Source organism: Nannobrachium achirus (assembly GCF_963921795.1).
Source record: "Nannobrachium achirus genome assembly, chromosome: 10".
NCBI lineage: Eukaryota > Metazoa > Chordata > Actinopteri > Myctophiformes > Myctophidae > Nannobrachium > Nannobrachium achirus.
The window spans coordinates 45,905,094-45,920,282 of record NC_137819.1 but is presented as its reverse complement, the minus strand read 5'-3'; the positions used below and the strand labels follow the sequence as shown (position 1 = coordinate 45,920,282).

The following is a 15,189-nucleotide window of genomic DNA, read 5'->3' as shown; positions in this document are numbered from 1 at the left end:
ATAATAGGCAAATGTAAAAAGAGTGGCATGTGTTCTTCACCAATCTTAGACCTTGCATGGCGCCACCATGAGGCTGATTTGAACATTTTGTAGTGTAATTTCTTCCTTGGCCTTTTGCGAATGTGCGTGCACAATTTCATTACAATTGCACGCTGGGTTTGATTTGAGGCATTTTGTTTGAAACTGATCAATCCTGCAAAGTTTGGAGGTCAATCTTAGCCAATCAGGATGGAATATTTAATACAGGACAGATCCGTCTTGATCATATGACTGTAGAGATACTGTGTACTGATTTGTGTTAATTTTGGGTAACATCTGAAGGAGTAATATTCAAAAATGTGTCTTACATAAGTCGTCCACCTGGTGGCACTATAAAAGGCTGATGTGAAAAATGCAAGGAAAGGGTTTTTCCTTGGCCTATAGGGAGTGCGCTTACAAAGTTTGAAACTGATCGGTGGAGTTATAGGTAAAACCACGAATCGGCCTGTTATAGCGCCACCATGAGGCTGATTTGAAGTGGCATTTCTTCCTCGGCCTAGTGGGAACGTGTGTGTGCGATTTCATGTTAATTGCACTCTGCGTTTGTGATTTGAGGCATTTTGTCCAAAATGGACCAATCTTACAAACTTTGAAAGTCAATATCAGCCAATCAGGATGGAATATGGACAATCAGACAGATCCGTTTTGATCACATGACTGTAGAGATGCTGTCTACCGATTTGCGTGATTTTTGGACAAAATCTGTAGGAGTAGTGTACAGAAATGTGTTTTGCAAACATCGGCCTCATGGTGGCGCTAGAACAGGGCCATTTGAAAAATGTGGGGCAGAGGTTCTGAATTGGCATCCAGGGAGTGTGTGTGCTCATTTTAGCAGCGACCGGGCCAACGGTGCCGGAGATTAGCTGGTAACAAACTTGGAGGACGGACACACGGACGGACGGACGCACGGACAGGGGCGAAAACATACTCTCCCCCTGCCTTCGGCTGGTGCCTGGTGGAGACAATAAACATACAAATATATAAAATATGAATAATACACATACAGTCAAACATCTTTCTAACAACAGCAACGAAGGCTCCAGAACTAACACATGGGGGCGCTGTATGTTATTTTTGAGCGCATGTTACATGACTGCAGCACGGCGGCAGGGTGACGTAAAAACCATGCGACGACGACAACAACAACGCTGCTGATCCAACATGGAGGCGTTTGGAGAGGAACGGTGCCCTGCCTGACAACACTTAACTGAAATAAAGAGTGCTCCAGTCACACCATGCCGGTGTGCAACTTCTTCGTTCAAGGCCGTTGTCGTTACGGCGACAAATGTTGGAATGAACACCCCACAGGAGGAGGAGGAGGAGGTGGAGGTGGTGGTGGTGGTGGTGGAGGAGGATATAGAGGTGGAGGAGGAGGTGGATATAATGGATACAATGACAATAGCCGTTCCTATCAGCAGCAGCAGCCCAGAGGAGGTGGAGGTGGTGGTGGTGGTGGTGGTAAGAACTAAGTATACATTGATGTTGTATGTAATTACTAATTGTAATACCACATATGATATCATATCGCCCGCCCGGGTAGAAACGTTATGACGCTGCGTGTTTACTCACTCAATAATAAACTGCGACTTGGAGTCAGCGTTGTGATTGCTGTGGGGTAGTAATAATTAATCCTCACTGTCAATTTTGTGTTTTGATTGATTGAAGAATTTATTAGAAGTTTGCAATAGAAAAAAGTACAGTTTCATGACAGTACAAATCACTGGTACAAGGTCAACTAAAAGGAGATCCTAGAAAGCCGAGGCTTATTTCCACAGGAACCACACTTTAAGTATCTCATATAACATTGAAAGACAGACGGATAGAACATAGTACTTTATCTAGGATAATATCAGTTTCAAAAGCATAACATCAAAAACAAAAAAAGAGAAAAGGGGGGGGGGGGAGCATGGGGGCTTAGTCTATTTACAAGTCACGGGTAGCAGCTGTCTGAAGGTGACTTTTCATACCAATTTTGAAGGAGGCTAGGGATTTGCTCTCCTTTAGGGCTTGTGGAAGGGCGTTCCACATGTTGATGGTGTAGCAGGAGAACGAGTTAGAGCCTTGTTTCAGCAAGAGCCGTTGGCCGCCGCGTCCACGTCCATGGACGCGGCCGTGGACGCGTCCATGGACGCGGCCGCGAAAAAAACGTCCGTGGACGCGAGGCCGCGTCCACGGACGCAAACGGCCGGCCGTCCCGGCCGTGGACGCGACCGTGGACGCGGCCGTGGACGCAGACGGCCGGGGACGCGGCCGTGGACGCGGCCGTGGACGAGGCCGCGGCCGTGGACGCAAACGGCCGGCCGTGGACGCAAACGGCCGGCCGTGGACGGGTCCATGGACGAGGCCGCGAAAAAAAGGCAGCGAAAAAGAAAAAAAAAGGTGTCTATTGTATGTATTTTTTGATGGAGATTTCAAATATGACCTTCTTTTTTGCATAGGACAACTCTAACCTGCATCAATTGGTATTTTATAATTGCCAATTGTACCCTATCCATCTAAAAAACAAATTGGATGTCTATTGTATGTATTTTTTGATGGAGAATTCAAATATTAATTTCTTTTTGGGATAGGACAACTCTAACCTGCATCAATTGGTATTTTATAATTGCCAATTGTACCCTATCCATCTCAAAAACAAATTGGATGTCTATTGTATGTATTTTTTGATGGGGAATTCAAATGTTACCTTCTTTTTTAGATATGACAACTCTAACCTAAATCAATTGGTGCATCAACCTACTTACTATCTATCTATCTGTCTATCTATCTATCTATCTACATTTATATAAAGCTGTTCTTGCATTTGAATTCAAGTCTGACACAAGTTAAGGTTAACTTAGGTAGTATTTCATTTTGCTGGCTTTTAGGGTCTGTGTGTGAGTGTGTAGGCTCACAAATTATTATAATTGTCTATAAGTGACTGACTATCTATCTATCTATCTATCTATCTATCTATCTATCTATCTATCTATCTATCTATCTATCTATCTATCTATCTATACTTCACCTTTAGTCCAGAAGAGAGTTCAGCCTCAGGAACTTGCACACATGGAACTGTGTCATGACTGTGTCATGGAGCTAAAACAGAGCTATGTTAAATACTCACAATGACTCTGATGGACCAATCAGGGTGGTGGTGGGGGGAGGGATCAACAATAGACAGAAACTGGATAATGCTTTGTTAACTGTCCCACCTAAGTCCCTGCTAGTCTGAACAAACATCACCTTCCCTCTCATAACACTACTACTACTACATTTATATAAAGCTGCTCTTGCATTTGAATTCAAGTCTGACACAAGTTAAGGTTAACTTAGGTAGTATTTCATTTCGCTGGCTTTTAGGGTCTGTGTGAGTGTGTAGGCTCACAAATTATTATAATTGTCATTAAGTGACTCTGAGATCTATCCATCCATCCATCCATCCATCCATCTATTTATTTATACTTACTGTTTACATTTTCTATAAATATTTATTTCTATATAAAACTCAGTTGTGTGGAGTTATTGTGTGCCCTTTCTTGTTGCTAAAGAGTCCATTTGTTCACTAGACATTAAGTCAAGGTTACTATTTTGAGTTGAAGCTAAGTGTTTTATTGCTTTGTGGTTTAACATGATTTAAAAGGCAAATTCATTGTTATGGTTACTTTAGAAGACTGCTTTTGCATTCATGAGTTAAGAGAGCCAAGCTAATTCAAAGAGTTAGGTTAAAGGAACACAAAACATGACCTAACTCACAGCTGCCATTGGACAGACAGTTACAACATACTCTTATCTTTCACAGAACAGACAATTATCATTTATTTTATCTATTTGAGACTATGTAGCTGCTCTAGGGGAAATAGAGCATTATATCAGCCTATTCAATTGATAATGACCAATGGGTGCCAGTTTCTAAGTAGTTAAAGCATATTAACATAACAATATATGTGGCCTAGACATGGACATTGCCCAATCAACTCGTAATCTACAGAAATGTCCACCACATCACACAGTATAAAACCTAGTAGGCTTAGTGGATTACCTATGTTAAATCATGTCAGGTTAGTTTGGTTCAAGGTTCAAGTATAATAATTTATGAGACAAAAATGTAACACAAATGTGCACAAATGTACAATCACATCTAGGCTAGAATGATAACATAAAGTCCTGACTACTCCTTGTTATTGTGGTCCTAAATACTACAATGATTAGTTTGGATGCATTGCTTCTATCATGTCCAATTAAAAAGAAATACATTACATACATACAGAAATCTGCCTTCTCCTGTATTGTATTAGTGACATTCATTATAAATAGTAAAATAACAGGACAGAGCAAAAAAGGCCTCTGTTGTGTCTTTATCTGATCACATGCAATCAGACACTCACACTGCACAGCAATATATAAACTTTATTACAGGCTCAAGGCCCACAGGGTAAGAAGACAATACATTACAAAGATAATAATTTAAAAAAACAACAACAGAGAGTACATTCACCGAGCCCCACCGGAGCTAAATAGGCACTCATGCCACTCATGCCAGTGTCCACTAATGGTAGACGTGTACCTGACAGAGCTACATCCAGGGTCTGTCATCAGTCTCTGGAACAATCTGAAACAATGTATCTTTCCTGTGGCTGTTATAATGAACACAAACAGATCAGAAAGTAATTTAACATACAACAATGTACGGGATTCCTTTCTATTAAAAGCAAAATCATCACTGGGTCAAAGTTGTTGCTTGGTTCTCCCCATATAAAGGCATGTAGGTAACAGTAACATGATATTATGTCATGAATGATAAAAGTAATGTTTAAACACTTTGATGTGTGTGAGTTCATCTGGAGACTTACTCAGTCTGTGACTTACAGAGATCTTGATGGTCTTTGGGTTCCACCTGTTCATCAGAATTGCCGCTGGTGCCGTCTAGAGATTTCATCTTCACTTGAAGTCTGGAGTCTTGAAATGATGTACAGTGTATTCTGGACAGTTATGGACACTCTGCAACTAACCTAACCTAACGCACACTATGTGTTAATGTTGATCAATATAATAATGTAAAAATACAAAGTTAAGTAGACCTAAGTAAGAAATAGTAAATACATTGTAATAATACATTGAAGGGGAAATGTAGAAAAACAAATGCAACTCAGCATTGAATTTATGGCAAACATTTTGCTACTCAACCCTTTCCAAATAATATACAATTAAGAAGTGGGATGTTCCACTTAGTAAGAGAAAGAATTAATGAAATATTATTTTTTTAAAAAGCTAGAAGACTCACCTATTATAGTAACCATGTGAATTGCTAATAATGTTATGGGTCAGATGTGTAAAGATCTATCACATTGTATTGTTCTTTTCAGACTCAACAACAATAATAATGATGATGTTACTTAAATGCTGATCAATGTGTGAATCTGGCTCTTATCAGGTGTGTGTTTTCTCTCCCTGTCCTGTGCTGTCCTCAGTTAAACCAAGACAGTGCTGTTGTGACCAATGTGGAAAAAGCCTTCATCTCAATTTATTATCTCAAAGTAGACCAGAGAATTCATACCGGAGTGAAGCCATTCAGCTGTGAACAATGTGGGAAGTATTTTGCTCGTCTGGACAATTAAAAGATCATAAGCGTTCACATACTGGAGAGATTGTTGTGACCAGTGTGGGAAAAGATTTGTTCAAAAGGGGATTTTAAGAGAACACCTGAGAATTCACACTAGAGAGAAGCCCTATTGCTGTGACCAGTGTGGGAAAAGCTTTACTCGATTGTCTTATCTCAAAATACATGAACGAATTCACACAGGAGAGAAACCGTACGGCTGTGTCCAATGTGGGGAAAAGTTCAGTTTAACGGCTGCTCTGAAAGTACACCAGAGATTTCACACCGAAGAAAAGCCTTACTGCTGTGAACACTGTGGCAAACGTTTCACTGTAAAATCTAGCCTCGTACAACACAAGAAGATTCACACTTGAGAGAGACCTTACTGCTGTCACCAATGTGGGAAAAGGTTCACTCTGAAGACGGCTCTGAAAAGACACCTGAAAATCCACACTGGTGAGAAGCCATATACTGCTGTGTCCAGTGTGAGAAAAGGTTCAGTGATATGCATCATCTCAAAGCACACCAGAAAAATCACACTGGAAAAAAACCTTATTGCTGTGACCAGTGTGGAAAGAGCTTTCCTAGACTGGAACATATCAAAATACACCAACAAATTCACACCGGAGAGAAACCTTATATCTGTAACCAATGTGGGGAAAACTCTGTCAGGTACACGTCTACCGTTAGAGGCCACTGGCATGAGTGCCTCTTTAGCTCCGGTGGGGCTTGGAGAATGTACTCTGTTGTTGTTTTTTTAATTATTATCTTTGTAATGTATGGTCTTCTTACCCTGTGGGCCTTGAGCCTGTAATAAAGTATTGCTGTGCAGTGTGAGTGTCTGATTGCATGTGATCAGATAAAGACACAACAGAGGCCTTTTTTGCTCTGTCCTGTTATTTTACTATTTATAATGAATGTCACTAATACAATACAGGAGAAGGCAGATTTCTGTATGTATGTAATGTATTTATTTTTAATTGGACATGATAGAAGCAATGCATCCAAACTAATCATTGTAGTATTTAGGACCACAATAACAAGGAGTAGTCAGGACTTTATGTTATCATTCTAGCCTAGATGTGATTGTACATTTGTGCTGTTTACATTTTTGTCTCATAAATTATTATACTTGAATCTTGAACCAAACTAACCTGACATGATTTAACATAGGTAATCCACTAAGCCTACTAGGTTTTATACTGTGTGATGTGGTGGACATTTCTGTAGATTACGAGTTGATTGGGCAATGTCCATGTCTAGGCCACATATATTGTTATGTTAATATGCTTTAACTACTTAGAAACTGGCACCCATTGGTCATTATCAATTGAATAGGCTGATATAATGCTCTATTTCCCCTAGAGCAGCTACATAGTCTCAAATAGATAATAAATGATAATTGTCTGTTCTGTGAAAGATAAGAGTATGTTGTAACTGTCTGTCCAATGGCAGCTGTGAGTTAGGTCATGTTTTGTGTTCCTTTAACCTAACTCTTTGAATTAGCTTGGCTCTCTTAACTCATGAATGCAAAAGCAGTCTTCTAAAGTAACCATAACAATGAATTTGCCTTTTAAATCATGTTAAACCACAAAGCAATAAAACACTTAGCTTCAACTCAAAATAGTAACCTTGACTTAATGTCTAGTGAACAAATGGACTCTTTAGCAACAAGAAAACAAGAAAAGGCACACAATAACTCCACACAACTGAGTTTTATATAGAAATAAATATTTATAGAAAATGTAAACAGTAAGTATAAATAAATGGATGGATGGATGGATGGATGGATGGATGGATGGATGGATAGATCTCAGAGTCACTTAATGACAATTATAATAATTTGTGAGCCTACACACTCACACAGACCCTAAAAGCCAGCAAAATGAAATACTACCTAAGTTAACCTTAACTTGTGTCAGACTTGAATTCAAATGCAAGAGCAGCTTTATATAAATGTAGTAGTAGTAGTGTTATGAGAGGGAAGGTGATGTTTGTTCAGACTAGCAGGGACTTAGGTGGGACAGTTAACAAAGCATTATCCAGTTTCTGTCTATTGTTGATCCCTCCCCCCACCACCACCCTGATTGGTCCATCAGAGTCATTGTGAGTATTTAACATGGCTCTGTTTTAGCTCCATGACACAGTCATGACACAGTTCCATGTGTGCAAGTTCCTGAGGCTGAACTCTCTTCTGGACTAAAGGTGAAGTATAAATAAATAGATGGATAGATAGATGGATAGATGGATAGATAGATAGATAGATAGATAGATAGTAAGTAGGTTGATGCACCAATTGATGCAGGTCAGAGTTGTCATATCTAAAAAAGAAGGTAACATTTGAATTCCCCATCAAAAAATACATACAATAGACATCCAATTTGTTTTTGAGATGGATAGGGTACAATTGGCAATTATAAAATACCAATTGATGCAGGTTAGAGTTGTCCTATCCCAAAAAGAAGGTAATATTTGAATTCTCCATCAAAAAATACATACAATAGACATCCAATTTGTTTTTTAGATGGATAGGGTACAATTGGCAATTATAAAATACCAATTGATGCAGGTTAGAGTTGTCCTATGCAAAAAAGAAGGTCATATTTGAATTCTCCATCAAAAAATACATACAATAGACACCTTTTTTTTTCTTTTTCGCTGCCTTTTTTTCGCGGCCTCGTCCATGGACCCGTCCACGGCCGGCCGTTTGCGTCCACGGCCGGCCGTTTGCGTCCACGGCCGCGTCCCCGGCCGTCTGCGTCCACGGCCGCGTCCACGGTCGCGTCCACGGCCGGGACGGCCGGCCGTTTGCGTCCGTGGACGCGGCCTCGCGTCCACGGACGTTTTTTTCGCGGCCGCGTCCATGGACGCGTCCACGGTCGCGTCCATGGACGTGGACGCGGCGGCCAGCGGCTGTCTCTCCCTTGTTTAGTGTTAAATCTACGTTGATGATGATTAGTGGAACTGCCTCTGGTGTTGTGATTGTGAACATCCTTGACCTTTAAGAAGTAGTTTGTCAGGTACATGGGAATCTTGGAGGTGTAGTGTATCTTGTACACCAGGCCCATTGCAAGATGCTGTACTCTGTCAGCTACTTTGAGCCATCCCACGCTTTCGTGGTGATGATCGGTAAGGTGGGTCTGAGGAGGGAGACCAAGCACAACCCTAATTAGTTTGTTTTGGGCTGTTTGGAGCTTTAACTTTAAGGCAGCTGGGGCGTCGCGATACCAGACAAGGACTCCGTAATCAATGAGGGGCCCAATAAGAGCACCTCCTAGTGTCTTTCGGGATTTAATATTGATCAGCGGGGCAACCCTTTGCAAGAAGCGAATTCGTTGGTTGACTTTATTGATTACCTTGGTGGTCATTTTTTCACTGGATAGGTTAGCCTCCAGGATGCAACCCAGGTAGCAGATGTAGTTTTTTCTTTCTATCACAGTGTCACCTACTTTAATTGTGAAGTTCTCAACTAGGCTAAGTTTCTGTGCCCCATTTTACGTTTGGTTTGTGCTAAGTTTTCATGAGTCCAGAGAATCATGTCTGAGTGTGTCTGTGAACACACGTTTTCTGCCATAATGGATACGAAACTAGAGGACAATATATGACTCCAGGTCACAGCAATAATAATTGGGTGATTACACACGCAGCGACATAACTTTACATGCCACGACCATTCTTCCTAGATTAGACCTTTGGTCTCCCATATGAGACACTAGAGTTAAATTCCAGAGTGGGACATCCAATGTTGATTGCAGCTTTAATGTTTGGCAAAGTTGTTATGCCATATAATACTTTTTAACTCAAATTGTGCCTCATTTGTGAATGTAATTTGAGGTAAAAGTATTTCCTGGTGTCAGGTAGTAGGACACCTAGTGGCTGTTAAATAGCCTAGTACTGCCTGGATCGTTGGCTTAGCGTTCCAGGCACTAATGTAGCCTGACAGTGCATCACAGGTTCCAGTCCCGTTCCTGACGATCTTTGCTGCACGTCTCTCCCCATCTCTCTCACCCTGTTCCCCCCCCCCCCCCCCCAAAAAAAAATATATAAAAAAAGGGCGCCGGCCTAGTTTGTTTTAATTTCTAATGAGTGTGGCTGGCTAGTCCCCCAAACCTACAGCGTCGCTGCTTTCCTTGCTGTGTGTTAATTGATCTCTCTCTCCGTTGCAGGGTTTGGGAACCGAGTTTGGGTGAACCCGTCACAAAGATCCGGAGGGAATTACATACAGCCATCGGCCTTCTCGTCTCAGGGTGGTGATGACTGGGGGGGTCGAGGAGGAGGCGGAGGAGGAGGAGGAGGAGGAGGAGGAGGAGGAGGAGGAAGACGAGATAACATCAAGAGCAACGACTTCAGTTTCTCCTCACAGAATAGATATTCGACACTGACCAGCACTCCCAACACCTTTGACAAGGGTGGGAGAGGAAAAGAAAACAGGGAGGAGGATGAGAAAACCTTGTAAGTCTGAGTGTGTGTGTTTTAGGGGGTGCAGTAGGGATATCAAGTAATAATCACAACATGTCTCAACACGTCAGCAGTCATACGAGAGACGGTTGTACTGACTATACCACAGGCTGGGTATATTTGGTGTATTCACAATGCATTACAGCTGTCAGCTTCTATTGCATTTTTGCTCTTACAACACAATTTGGAATCTGTCAAGCAGTGTGTTATCTTGATTATAAGATCACAAGTTCATAATGATGATGAACACATTCATTTCAAATGGTTTGCGGTTGTTAATGGTGATTTGACTGTGTATGTGTTGATTTCACCAGGCAGGTCATTCAATGTGACATGGAGATTTGGGAGACTTCAGCCCAGTGGGGTTTCTCATGTTATGCTGTCCACAAGGCGAACATATCAGGTTGGTTTATCAAGTCATCTGTGTTTGCTGTTGAAAACGGTTATCAAGAACTTGTGACTAAATAATAACTACAATGGATACAGATTAGAACAGTTTCATTTGAACATTTCCTGAAAAGTAACAGTTTTGGACATAAAAGGTTTCCATCCGACAACAAAGTGATCCTATACTGCAATATTAAGGTCTTTACACACAGAGAGAGCGAGACAAATTAACAGTCAGAGAATATTTTGCATCAAACCATTCATATATGTATGCCTGTAATAATATCCAGTTAAGTTCTGTATTCATTTTATATTGTATTGACAGTAAAACAGTAAAGATAACATAACAGTACAATAAGCTAAAAATGCAGAATGGAAGTAACAAAAAAGTAAAAGTGTCGATTGTGGTACATGAAACATTCAACACTCAAACAACTGGATAAACAACAGTTCAACAATGTACAAAATATAAATAAAAAAAGCAAGATTTGGGTTATTACATCAAATACAGTTGGTAAGGCTCCAAATATTAATGCTTTTTTATATACTGTATATATTAATTGACCAAGAACATTATTAGTTGCTGCTATTAATGATACTTGTGCTACATTATGGGTCAGGCTTCAGTAAGTGAACAGTGACATGCCATCAAACTCCTCGATTTCATTCTTCAATGTTCGGCACTGCTGTGCTTGTTTGCGTCTTTGACTAAAAATCATACTCAAACATACTAACAGTGCTGTACAAAATCATCTCACAACTCTTGCCTGTCTGTGCGTAACAAATTTTGATGACGTTGCCAGTAATGGCATTTAAATCTGCAACCTCTTATTGTGCACTGACCGACAATCCAGTGGCAAATGAAGCATTTTCCCAAACCGACCCTGCATACAGTCCTTAGTTTCCATAACCCTTCCCAATAGTGGCAGTTCATGATGAACACTGAAGGGAGGCACAGCTGCAGGAAGATAAGTTAGATATTTTTATTGACGGTATTTGACACAAAAAAATAACCACTTTACACACTAAGCATCCCTCACCGCCATGTATGACTTAGGCCATGTGAATCACTTAATTTTAATCATAGTCACGGAATACAGCATTCATAGTTACTAAGACACCGATGGCGAACTGTAATGTTTTGTGTTCCCCTACAGGGTTTTCAGATCTGTCTCCAGAAGAACTTCGGCTGGAGTATTACAACACAAGAGCTTCAGGAGACCTGCAGAGCTATGTGAGTCTAATGGCACCCAGGTGCACAGTAGGGATGGGACGATATAAGCGGAGAAAAGATTGACTCCAGTTCATATTGTTAAGCAAACATATAACATATCACAGTGTTAGAAACTGATTGGGAACTTTTGGTGAACGAGTGATGATGCATACCTAGCTAGCTAGACACCCTTTGATATTAAGCATGTTAGGAGGGACAGCTGATCCTATGTTAATGTATACGTATTTCCCCTCTCACATTAGGCTAATGGTATTAATCAACTAGTCAACCAATGGAGAAGCAGGGTCCAGGCGCTGAGAGCTATGAATGCAACTACTCAGGTTGCTTTGGTGAGACGCACGCATGAGCACACGCGCACGCACACACACACACACACACACACACACACACACACACACACACACACACATAGCATCTTTCTCCCTCCTTTATTACTAGTAAGACTCCTCAGGGCGACACAGACATGGCCCAGATATGGGCCATGTCTTGGCCATCTGGCCAGTGATATACAGTATACCGATTACTTCAGGGATCTTCATATATGGGCATAAAAGGGATTCTGGGGAATACCCATATATGGACTTTTACATAGGTGATGTCACCTGTGATATCACCTGTGTCACAGTGATGTGTCAAGGGAACCAACCCATAGACTGTAAAAATGTGTACACACGTCTACACGTGGACAAGCTGTAAATAAATCGCAATAAAGGCACAAAAGCCCCCCAAAAATCATTAAAAAAAAAAAAGAAAGGAAAAAAAGGGGAAGCATTTTAGATTTTAGCGTTGGCTGTTAATTCGTGCTGCTCTGCAAGCTTGTGCATCTGCTATTTTTTAATCATTCATTTCCCCTTTATTTGTTGTGGCCTAGAGCCAATTCATGACATACGTATGTTACATTACATTGCAGGGAAAACGAAGCATAAATACAAAAAATGTGCTAAAAGGTTCAAAGTATATCTTTTTAAGGCTAAGATTAAAACAATTGTTACAGTGATACTTGTTCCTGTATCTCAGATTGCAGAGTTAAACAACCCAGTCCCTCAGGAATCTTCCGGGGGGTTTGGATCAACAACAGCAGCTGGTTTTGGATCCTCTACATCAGGCTTTGGGACTGGAGGTTTGTGTTGATTATAATCATGTTAAATGGGTTAACCACTTAAACCCTATATACTTAGTTGACTAAAGTCCCCCAGGGCTCTATATTGGGCCCCCTCCTCTTTTCGCTCTACACTTTCTCTTTGCCAAGAATAGCCAATCCACTCTATTTATAGAGAGCACATTTAAAACAACTGTGTTGAACCAAAGTGCTGTACACTCAGTAAACAAATATAAATATCTACAACAACGCTTCACATTTTGAGCTTGTAGTTTGGCTATTTCTTGCTGAATGTTCGCCAACAGAATAGAGACGGTTTGGCTTAAATACAGTCAGTGGTGTGATGTGGATTCTGGACTCTATTTTCATGACATCACGTGCACGTCGCGTGCACGCGCTTGTGTAAATGTAGTGGAACGGCGATCCACACAGTTCCACCGTCATCTCACACCTGAATACAGTATACCATAGTGTTAATAGACCTGATTGTATAGCCATGTGTCAACTGCCAACAATATTGAGTAAGTGCTTTTATCGCTAAAGGAGGTGGTGTTTTGAAAAAGGTTTTAGCAGTTAATAAAACATGGAATGGACTTATTCCATTCCAAGAAGCAGGATTTTAATTTGATTTTTTTAACGGTCCTGTCTGGATGTGCAGACATGGCTGATATATTGGTTTAAACGTTTTCCCAAACTAAGATCTTTTCCCTGAAGATGTATACTATTCTGTTGAATCAGAACTGCTATTTTATTGTGCAAATGTTCTGAGCGAATTCCATATACGTAGGAGAACATCAGTGATTGATTTAAGTACTGGTTGTCGTTGAAAAAGGTGTATTATTCATATCAACAGTAAGAATAAAACAAAATCATCCTATTTTGGTGATATTGGTAGTTAGTTTAATTTTGATTTGATGATTCCCATATGGAGTGCTTTTAGTTTTATTTAACCCATTAAGACCGAATCAGCCTCAGGTCTTAATGGGTTAAATGTTTCACCAAAAATCCAATACATCAAAGCGTTTGTTGGTTTGTTGTTGTCCATGTAGGCTTTGGGTCATCGGCGCCTGCACAGGCTAGTGGTTTCAGCTTCGCTGCTCCTAGTGGAGGGTTTGGCACCACAGCTGCCCCAGCAGCAGCTTCAACAGGATTTGGCAGCGCCGTAGCGGCTCCCACGCTGGCTCCCTCTGGGTTCGGCTCCGTCCCGGTGGCCTCCTCCACTCCCTCTGCTTCTGGGTTCTCTTTCGCCGCACCGTCCACAGACAAAGCACCACCTGCCCCTTCAGGGTTTGGCTCTGCTTCTGGGTTCAGCTTCTCCTCGACGGCCAACGCCCCAGGCGGAGGATTCGGGAGCGGCTTTGGTACTGGGGCGTCGCAAACAGGAGGAAGCACCAGTGTCTTTGGACAGACAAGTGGAGGGTTCGGGGCGACCGCTGCGGCGCCAGGTTCTACGGGAGGGGCATCAGACAGCCTCTTCACCCCGCAGAGCGAGTTGACGCCAGAGGAACTGATTCAGTTTGGAGCCAAGAGGTTCACCCTGGGCCAGATCCCTCTGAAGCCTCCCCCAGCCAACTTGCTGGTGGTCTGAAAGCAGACTGCCTTCAACCCCAGGCAGTCTAAAGGAAAGATTATTGAAATGCACTAAACAGTTCTGAAAGAAGACATTTCTGTCTGGGTACTGCTTTGTGAAGACTAAACCCACAGACATTTCATGTCAATTATGTATTTGTTTCAGCTGCAATAACATAGATTTCTTCATGTGAATTATTTTGCATATTCTGAATATTTCACCTGGCTCAGTTTAAAATTGTGTGTTAAATTGTGAATTTGTATAATCACATAACTCTTAATTACATGCAAACTACATCCAAGGTATCAGAGGTTGATGGTAAACTTCTTTTATAAAGATTCAACAAGGCCTTAAAAGTACAAAATAAACATTATTTTATTCTTATATTCCCATTTCGGTATTGTTACTATTACATATTCTGTACACATTATGAGAATCTTTCACAGTGGGTGAAATAAGAAGGTGAATTGAGCTATGCAAAAATATGCATGAGGGCTTGAAGTTTTAAATAGCTGTTTTTTGACGTGTTTTTTGAAGTGTTTCTTAAGTTAGATTGCCTCTGCCTTGTGCTCTCCCAGAATTTGTAATATGAACAAAGAGAGTGTCGGAGACCATTAAAGAAAATATTATCAAAGTACGCTTTTTATAAATGAAAGCCACTTTCAGTCTTTGAATTGTGATTATAGCTAGCAGTGGTGGAAAAAAGTACTTGTTTAAGTAAAATTATCAATACTGAAATGTAGAAACACTGTTCCAAGTAAAAGTTTGGAATTCTAAATTTACTTGAGTAATAGTACAAAAGTATTGGTATCAAAATATATTTA

At 40.9% G+C, this 15,189-nt stretch overlaps 1 protein-coding gene across 1 annotated transcript; it reads left to right on the top strand.

The window, feature by feature from the left end:
• Positions 1 to 1,274: 1,274 nt before the first annotated feature.
• Positions 1,275 to 14,952, top strand: nup42 (nucleoporin 42; the record flags this gene model as incomplete). The annotated part of the gene is made up of 7 exons (XM_080734968.1): positions 1,275 to 1,479; positions 9,784 to 10,069; positions 10,390 to 10,478; positions 11,620 to 11,696; positions 11,939 to 12,025; positions 12,714 to 12,816; positions 13,845 to 14,952. The coding sequence occupies 7 exons, from the start codon at positions 1,275 to 1,277 to the stop codon at positions 14,381 to 14,383; spliced, it is 1,386 nt and encodes a 461-aa protein (XP_080591094.1). The 3' UTR covers positions 14,384 to 14,952.
• Between the last annotated feature and the right edge of the window lie 237 nt (positions 14,953 to 15,189).